The sequence below is a fragment of the Gadus chalcogrammus genome, chromosome 20 (genome assembly GCF_026213295.1).
Source record: "Gadus chalcogrammus isolate NIFS_2021 chromosome 20, NIFS_Gcha_1.0, whole genome shotgun sequence".
Taxonomy (NCBI): Eukaryota; Metazoa; Chordata; class Actinopteri; order Gadiformes; family Gadidae; genus Gadus; species Gadus chalcogrammus.
This window is the reverse complement of record NC_079431.1, coordinates 2587614-2597083: the sequence shown is the minus strand read 5'-3', so window position 1 is coordinate 2597083 and position 9470 is coordinate 2587614. Positions and strand designations below refer to the sequence as shown.

Below are 9470 nucleotides of genomic sequence, written 5' to 3'. Positions count from 1 at the left end.
CCCAGTGAAGCAGCCCTCCCCCCTTCCACACCAACACACACACACTCACACACATTCATACACACACACACACACACACACATTCATACACACACACACACACACACACATTAATACACGCACACACACACACACAGGCGCACACACACACACACACACATTCACACACACGCACGCACGCACACACACACATTCACGCACACACCCACACACGCACACACACGCACGTGCGCGCCCAGAGACCCCCGTCTCTCCCAGCCTCCTCATAGCTCAGCCTCATTAGGCGAGATGGCCCGTTATTTGTGGAGGCAGCAGCACATGGAGATGCGCCGGGCCCACTAATGAACCCTCTGGCTGCCTGTTGGAGAGCATATGGACGGAGACGCTGAGGAGACACAAGCTAGAAGGCCACAGATAGACCTGCTCTCATCGCTCCTGATGGTGGAGACATACGGATGTGGAGAGGCGGAGAGGGGGAGAGGGGGAGGGAGGGAGAGAGAGGGATCTAATGGTGGTCTGCATCTCTCTCTCTCTCTCTCTCTTTCCCTCTTTCCCTCTCTCCCCCTCTCTCCCCTTCTCTCTCTCTTCCTCTCTCTCTTTCCCTTTCTCCCTCTCTCTCTCTCTCTCCCCCTCTCTCCCTCTCTCCGCTTGTCAGTGGCTTCCTCAATCCCCACAGACCAGAGAGGTAGAGAACAGTTTTCCCTTGTTTTCCCCGCTGTGCCGCTATCAGCACATAATCATCTGCTGCCCAGTGTTCCAGGCAGACAACCAGCCGCCCGCCGACGAGACAGGCTACCACGGCGGGAGTTAAGGAACGACCAAAACAAACGCGGGGAGGTTACGGGACACACCTTCATTACGTTGTAAAGACATGAGCCTAAACATTAAAGAGCACAACGGGAAGATGTGGCTTGTTCTGCGCTCTGTAGTGGAACGTGTTTCCGGTCTGCGAGGGGATAACTGGCGAGCTACATCATTATGTGGGTTCCCCCGACCTCGTCTGATTACGACGGGAAGGCAAGGAGCTGGGGCTGGAAAATCATGAATATTCCGATATCTCTGAATATTACAAGATATCGGAATATTCCGACATCGTAGAATATGTGACTGTGTGACAGAATGTTCTGTCACACAGCGCGGATGATGTGTGATATTAGTACATTGCGAGAGCGTAAGGATTGTGAATATTAGACTGATCTGTTTTGGTCTAGGAGTGACTACATGCTTATTAAGTAAACGGCAGTTCGATTCCCAAGGTGTGTGCGCCATCCATAAGTATTTTACAATTGTTGTGATCAAATATAAAAGTCAAGATGTTTTGAAGGACGTTAGCTAAAGAGCATGTTCTCTATTGATGCCACTTAGAGTAAATGGGAATAAAACTAATAACGAAGGTGTTAACACTAACACAATGTTACTACAATAGTCATGTCGCTCAGCGGCAGTAAGTCAACAGGGGAAGCCGAGGATATCTCCGAGAGACACACACCGGGCCGGTAGCGGGGGTGTGTAAGGTGGAGCTTGTGACGGGCGCTGGGACGGCCGCGGGCCCGGTCTGGGAGCGGTTCAGCTGAAGGAGCAGAGGGAACGGAGCTGGACTGAGGAGAGAAGAGAGGATCTGCTGGTGAGACACACTTCAAAATAAGAGTCCAACTACGCAGTATTGAAAGGAAATGTCGATCGACAAAACAACATTTTACGAACATTCAGCACTGTGGTTTGAAATGACGTCTACATTGACTACATCATGTAACACTTTAAAAAATGAACTTTTATCTAAAGAAAAATGAGACTAGCATTATCTACATGGTTCATGCAGTACTGATACTACTCCGCCTACACAGGCCTACTGATATTTTCGATGTCACTCAGATACGCAAATAATAGATAACGAAATCAGACGTGAATGCAAACAAACAGCGACACGAGATACGTGAAATAAGGATCACAACAAAAGCAAAACCGCACAAAATAAAAGCAAAAAAAAAAAGACATCACTGAAATAAGCGGATAATGCATCGATGAAGTTTAGAACGTGACGTTGAGTTACTTACACTACAGGCCTATTACTGGAGGGGACGGGCGTAATAACAGAGCTAGAGGTTGGCGAAGGGAGCGCTTGCTGTGTGACAACATTAGCGTCTGACGTTGCTAGCAGTATATTGGGGACGTGGAGGGAGGCCGGATGCACTATAGTGGGTGTTGACTGCAAGGATAATTCCTGAAAACACCATACGAGGCCTGAGCTAAGTTATGTGTTCAATACAAGCATAGGATCATCATCGCAGAATTTATTAAAGGGTGAGTTTGCCCCAAAAAAAGTATTCCACCTCAAACCCTAGTGTGGTCAATTCATTGAGTAATTTTCAGTGTGATTTGAAGGGGATTTCCGCCATCACTCCAATAGAGGGCAGCTAAAGGGCTTTTGATTAGCTGTGATTGACCAAATTTCGAAAATAAGTAGGTCTTGCAAGAAACAATGACTCAAAACTCGGTGTAACCCACTGAGCTCAGTTTCACTGCGTTTTAGCTCGATTATATTTTCATGAGGTGAAATCTACACATCAAGCTCAGAACTCACTCATCAGAAGCTAGGACCGATGCACTGGAGGTTGAGTGGATACTTTGTTGTCCGCTGTGGGTTTAATTTAGGTTAAACTCACCCTTTATTAATAAAAAGTTCATTCTGCTTCCGTTCTCCTTTACAGATTAAAAGTCACATTTAAAAAGAAACAAATGCTCATTCATGAATTCAAGCATATAAATAATTTGTGCAGAGCAGTTACTATTGTATATTCCTCTCTTTTGGCACAGGGTGCTGGAATCAGATAAGGATAAGGGTCCTTACAGATAAAGACCCTTTTAGCAGTAACATAGGAGTGGCTAAGACTGTAAAAATACACTATTTATTCAATAACAATTACAACTTCGATGGGCCAGATTGATTTTGGTTTGGATTTCAGACCACAACATACAAAGCTTAGCACAGTCAGATAAAAGGTGTGCGAATACACACAGGCAAATACAGATTGGTTCTTGTCCCGTAAGGGTAAGCTTGAAGTGAGACTGTTGTGATTGCATGTGTGCATGTGTGTGTATGTGTTTGTGCTGTGTGTTTATGTATGTGTTTGAAAACACAAAAAGCATTGAAGAAGATGATAATCGGCCATACCGATTACGTTTGATTACACTGCACTGAATGATGAAATAAAATACATCTTGAATTGAATACATTCCAGACCCATGTTTTCCAGCAGAAAGCTTAACAGAACTGAGTTACATCTGGATTAGACCTTTAATAGATGCTCTATAAGGAAAGCTGTTTACCTGGTCATCATTAGTGGTGGACTCAGGATGGGGCAGAGGACTGACTCTGTGTACCTCCATGCCTGTGTTGTCCTCCATTTTGCTTCGCATTATCGGTGTGGCCAGTGGTGACAAATCCAACGGCATCTACACGACATAAAGAGCGGATGCACGATTTAAAAACACAATAGAACAAAAGCATTTAATGTAATCTAGGATATGGGCTCCAAGAAAACATTAGAACAAAAGCATTTAAGGTAATCTAGGATATAGGCTCCAAGAAAACACAAGAGACAATTAACACCTTTTTAATGTCATAATCTGAAGCTTTCTTGAAGTCATGTTCGTAAGGGCTGGCCAACTCGTTGAAGAGACCCACTTCCTCGCAGTTCTTAAGGAAGCGTGTGGGTGTTGGGGTTTGGTCTGGAAGACAACAACTACGTCATTACACACAACAGCAACAACAAAACACCAACTAAAGGAAGCACCTTAGTTTTAGATAAGCTTTACTCACCAGCAACAAGGACACTGTCGTTCCTTGCTGGACCAAACTTGAGGGTCATCTCATGTTTGTGTTTATGCACAGCCAGGTGGTCTTCATTTGTAAATCTCTGCAGAACAGTTTAAGAAATGCTTAGGCTGTCGAGGTCTATTTAACTATAACCAATTACAATTGTTCATAACAATATCGAGAAGTTGCCTACCTGGCCACACCCAGGAGCCGTGCATAGGAAGGGTTTATCATCACTCATAGTAAGAAATCTCTGTTTAATGAACCCTGAATGAAACAGGGGGGAAACACGCTTTAAAGTCTTTCATCTGATTTTCACACCCAGTGGTCATCTCATTGGTACGCCAGTGGCAGTATCAGATCAGCTGTTGCAGCAAGACGAGTTGGACCTTTATTATAAAGGACGGAGCCATGTTACATGAGTTACACCTGAATGAGAAAAGCACAGGCTCCTATTTAACAAAGGGAACCGACATGCTCCTGCTGCGCCAGGTCGCATTAACAGCGTTGTTCGCCTGTCAAGTGTAATAGGTTTAATAACGCAGAGCTGCACACCACAACGGAGGACATGGGCGGTGCTTTGTTTTGGTTCTGCAGCAGCTGCTCTGGGATCAGCGCTCATTGTTCAGTCTGATAACAACACTGGTGAACGTGACACGTGTACAATAACAGAACGGACAGATAAGCTATTGTCAAAGTGAACCCGTACTGAAGGGTATCGTATAGTTTTTAACGGTAACATGATTCTTCCCTGATTCTAGTCAACACGGTGCGGCTGTATCAGCCCCGGTCGCCATGTTCGCGCTAAATATTACTGACAAGATGATGAGAGCATTGGGTGGAATGAAAACATGGTGGAATGATGCTCATTTGGCCTCTTACAATTATATAATTACGATAACTTTGGTGTGAATAGCTGTCAGTTTATTTACACTTACCCCACAGGCACAGCCCTTGATTTCAAAATCCCATCTGCGGGGAAATACCGCGAGAGGTGCCGAAGCCTTTCCGTGGACGATAGGGTGACGTCATTGATAAAGGAGACTTCATTCATTCTTATGCTTCCGGCTTACTAGCGCTGACTTATGATAAATTGATTTTTCTTTCAACCAAACAGTATTACCTTAGGCAAGATAGTTAACTGGCATTCATTCCTATATGCCATACATGTATCAGAATAATTCAATCTTGCTCAATAATTACTTTCGAATGTTGCTCATAAAATCATGCTTTAAATTAAACCGCTGAATCACTTTGGTTAAACCCATAAATAAAGTAGGCAAATTGAGTGCCAATAAAAAGTGAGCTACTGGTAAGACAATAGTGCAGTAGATGCAAAGCTGATGGCTGGGTTCTTTAGCAAAGAAACAATATTGAAACAATTTTTAGCACCATTTACCTGTTCCATTTTTATTTATCGGCATATACAAAAGCCAGCATGTGGTTGCAGACTACTTTACAGTACTACCCGTTGATTGATCGAGAGAAAGCGGTATGGACCCGCAAAGCTAGCATGAACACCCACTAGTGGACCCACATTAAGCATCCATTAAGCTAAGCGACACTCTGGGAATGACTCCTCACTTCTGTTGAGCGAATATTGACATACAAAATATGCTTCCATTTGTTAAATAGTCAAATACATGCATTTTAATAGTGTAATTTTCGTACATTTTTTACAATACATGTTTTGATTATTTGGACGGCGTCCAACAGACTTCAAAATGTACATGTCCAAGACACCGACACCGGAACAATATTGGTAGCCACGTGTGTAATTAAAGGGATCGGGGACTGCAGGGGTTTACATAGCGAACAGAATGAGGAAAGCGACCATCAAACAGAAGAGACCCATGGCTTCGGACAGGGCGAATCCCAGGATGGCGTAGGAGAACAGCTGCTGCTTCAGGGATGGGTTCCTGGGAACACACGACAAACACAATAAGGCACGGTGAGGAAAACCGACTCCAGAAAAGTCCTGCAACGGTGCTTTTGCATCCTGAAAACATCCCGAGTCAGACGAGGCATCGAAGCCTTGTCTGACTCTGGATGTCCCGGAGACGGACAAGAAGTTCCGGAACTTTCCGGAACATCCCGAGACTGACAAGAAGTTCCGGAACATCCCGAGTTGGACAAGAAGTTCCGTAAACGTTCCGAGTCGAACAAGACGTTCCGGCAACGTTCCGGAAGGAGGGGGGGGGGAGCTAACCTGGCGTAGCCGATGATCAGGGAGCCGAACACGGTTCCGATCCCGGCCCCGGATCCTGCAACTCCAACGGTGGCGGCGCCGGCACCGATGAACTTGGCGGCGGTGTCGATGTCTCGGCTCACAGCGCTGGTCTGGAAGCTCCTCATGGCCATGCTGAGGGGAGACCCGGGCAGGAGGGCCATGGAGCTCTGCAACAGGAAAAAACATTCATAAAAAGGAGGCATTGATGAGGTGATACTAGGGGGGTAACTGATGGCTCGAGTCTGAGGCAATAAATTGTGTGCATCGGTTATGCAGAGGGAACACAAGCTGAATTGTACTTTTATGCCTTTGCCGGAGGGCGGGACAGTGACTTACCTCTGTTTTCAACTCAGGCCTGGAGACCACAGAGGCAGAGAGGGGTCTGCACAGAGCGCGGGAGCCAGCGCGCAGCTGTGGGACAAGGCGGGCGGAACAAGTTAGAAAACAGTCGTATTAAATCATAAGCAATGCTGCGAATACAAAGTGATCATCGTGTCTCACTGTCGTGTAACTGCAATGGGTCTGGGGGCACGATTGACTCCATTTGTCATTGAGTGTTCTATATGACATTGCCATGTCCATTACAAAGGTAACTATATTAAAAAAGGGATTTGTGAATTGTCATCTACAGTAGACAACAGTGGCAAGCTCAGACTTTGACACGTACATGCTAAAGGGCATGACACTTGCGTTTGGACAAATACAATGCTAGCTAGCTTAAATCGCTTCAGATTTGACAGGGGCAGCAGTTAAAACAGCGATAAATGAATGAATGCATGAATGAAAGACGAATAAAACCCTGACAGCCGCATTGCGTGCAATAACCTCCACCTAAGCGGATGAACTTTGCACCAGTGGAGGAGTAGGACGTGAGGTGACCTTAGCTACAGACACCCTGCTGAGCTAAAGCTACACTCAACAGACACACCTCTGCGGACATTACTGCATGCAATTCAACCAAACACAAAACCTCTTGTGGAAAAAAACAAACACACAATGCACATTAACCACCACAGAAAGGCCGACATGCTAGCTGACAGTTAGCATCCTGGCCTAGCTTGCAGACCTTCTGCAGAACTCAAGTTCAACCGGAGGCCCTCACACTGAATTGACACGTAGCGAACCGATGTCCAAACTACGGAATAAATACAAAACACAATGTTAATGGACTCACCAGAGCTGGCGTGGAGACGAATTTCGCACAGGCGTACATATTTCTGTTTGGGTAGTATTAACCAGTAAGATAGAAGCCCGGGTCTGTCTGTGAATGGAGGAAAGAGAGAAGTAAGGTCAAATATTTGTCAAAATGCTCTATCCGTGAAATAAAGGCAGCGGAGTGTACGTCTATGTATTGTAGGCTCGCCTTTACCGCTTGGATTGAGCAGGGCTCGATAGGGACAGAGGATGAATGAGGATTTACAAGTATTGCCGTCGGATAGAAAGTGCCATTCAACTCACCGACTGTGCAGAGGTCGTTCCACAGTATCCGTCTGCGCATGCGCGAAGTGACGTTCGAACACTCCCGGATGATGACAGAGAAAGGTCATTCAGAATAACTTTATTAGACAGAACGAACTGTTCATGTACATTTCATTCTTATATTGCAAAGATAATTAGTCAGGATTGATTTATATATGTGTTTGGTGAATCGTGTATTTATTTACCTAAAATATAAAGTATTTAAAAATCAAAGACAATTGTATATATTGGTCTGTATCTTTTTTTGTATAGGCCATAAACCGATTTAACGATTGTCGGCCACTGTTGATTTGGGTTGTGTTGGGTCATTATCCACTCTATTATTGTGTTGCTATGTTTCCTTCAAATTTAGTTTTTGTCCTTTCATTTGCCCACTTGCCATTGACTGCAGATGTCAATGAAACATTTACAATGCATTCATTGCATTGTATATTCTAAAGGATAAGCATTCAGAGAACCAGTTAGGTCACAATGTAGAACAACATGTGCCATTATAGGACTAAATTGTAGTCTTGTTTAACAGATGCAGGTAAAGGTACACTCAGGTACTATCTTGCTTTTCTTATTCATCCTACACTTCCAATCCAGAGTTTAAAGCCAAAAGTCTGAACAGCTTGGTTCCTGAATCACTGTCTCAAGTACGATTCCCAATGACAAAAGCTGAAGGACCCAGGGACACATATACTACGTGTGTCATGAGCATTTGTTCTTATTTATTCCCCCCCCAAATGTCCTCCGGTTCAGTGTAACATTGTTACCAGTCTTCCCAGTTTAACTTCCCAGTTAGGGAACACATGCCATGGCAAGGACACCAGCAAGGACACCACATGTTCGCTGGGCGCTTGACCCAGACCGACCCCTGGTGTCACGTTTCCTTACTATCTTACACTCAGTTCTGTGTTGGCCCACATATGTTGATTTCTTTCCACACAGTTCAGAGCTGTGGTCAGGCAACACCAAACACCGCCCTGTCCCCACACACATTTAATAATAATAATAATAATAATAATAAATTATAGTGATAGTTTGAATTCAAAGTCTTCAGAACTAAAGGGTCGTAATCGATAGTTTAAAATAGTGCCTCAGGACTAGAGGATTACATTGCTTTGTTTTATTACTAAAGATGTACTAAAGATGAGTCGAAATGTAACATGATTGTATGCTTTTGTAGAGCACTTAACACAATTATTGTTTGTAATGTCACGGTGATATGGTTTTTTTTCTATGGTTTGAAACGCTGTAGCTGACCAAGTCATTTATTTCTCCTCATTGCAGAAAATACTTGCAAACCTAAAAAAATATCTCCTGGACAATTGACCCCCATTAGTGTTGAAGAGAAGAGCGGTTGTTACCGATAACCCTGGGCCGAGAGCCTCTGCCCGTTCGTCTGGTCTCATCGCGGTTAGTGGTTCCTAGAGGTTAAAGAGACTCCTCTGACCGGTTGGAGGGGGGAGTTTCAGACTCCATGCCAGGCAGAAACTCATTCATCCTGAACCTGCAACGCTCAGACAGAGGGCGGAGCTGTGGCCTTCTGAGGGGAATTAGAATCCTGATGAATTCCACAACATCTGGTTTGGGAGTGGAAACCAGCATTGCCACGCTGACTGTGACCGGCTGTGTGTTTATGATCCCAGTCCGTGAGTTTGTGTTTGCCAATGTCGTTCTCACTGAGAGCAGGAATGGTGCAAAAGATTGCTTCATGAATTCATGAAACAATCGTCATGTTTTATTGCGTTATTTACTGTATTTTATGATAGAAGATATTTGGTTGTTGCATGTTAGGTATTCAATAACTCTTTGTTGTTTATTCTCCATTAAAGTACTGAAACAATTATTTTGACATGACCCTTGGAAATCGAGCTATTATGTAACAACAAGCTAAAATTGCTAACATATTCGGCTCTTTATTCTTTTTGAAAGCTTTATGTATGCTGCTTTTACAAT

General features: G+C 44.3%; 2 protein-coding genes across 3 annotated transcripts in view; both read right to left on the bottom strand.

Annotated features, from left to right (window-relative positions):
- The window catches only part of atf2 (activating transcription factor 2), an 18150-nt gene extending 12956 nt beyond the window's left edge, over positions 1-5194 (bottom strand). Inside the window, exons 1-7 of the mRNA XM_056580327.1 lie at positions 4011-5194; positions 3821-3917; positions 3611-3729; positions 3328-3453; positions 2055-2221; positions 1841-1846; positions 1490-1598 (exon numbers count right to left, since the gene is read on the bottom strand). Coding sequence (XP_056436302.1) covers positions 1490-1598; positions 1841-1846; positions 2055-2221; positions 3328-3453; positions 3611-3729; positions 3821-3917; positions 4011-4058 — 672 coding nt within the window. The 5' untranslated portion in view covers positions 4059-5194. The remainder of the gene's footprint in view (positions 1-1489; positions 1599-1840; positions 1847-2054; positions 2222-3327; positions 3454-3610; positions 3730-3820; positions 3918-4010) is intronic.
- A 98-nt stretch (positions 5195-5292) lies between these two features.
- atp5mc3a (ATP synthase membrane subunit c locus 3a) lies at positions 5293-7598 on the bottom strand. 2 transcript variants are annotated; one of them, XM_056580185.1, is made up of 5 exons: positions 7506-7598; positions 7222-7308; positions 6384-6458; positions 6027-6214; positions 5293-5736 (listed from the first exon to the last, which is right to left on the bottom strand). In XM_056580185.1, exons 2-5 carry the CDS (start codon positions 7258-7260, stop codon positions 5622-5624), a joined length of 417 nt encoding a protein of 138 aa, XP_056436160.1. In that variant the 5' UTR covers positions 7261-7308; positions 7506-7598; the 3' UTR covers positions 5293-5621. The 2 variants fall into 2 exon arrangements, with proteins under 2 accessions (XP_056436160.1, XP_056436161.1); XM_056580186.1 differs by having other exon boundaries at positions 7417-7518.
- Between the last annotated feature and the right edge of the window lie 1872 nt (positions 7599-9470).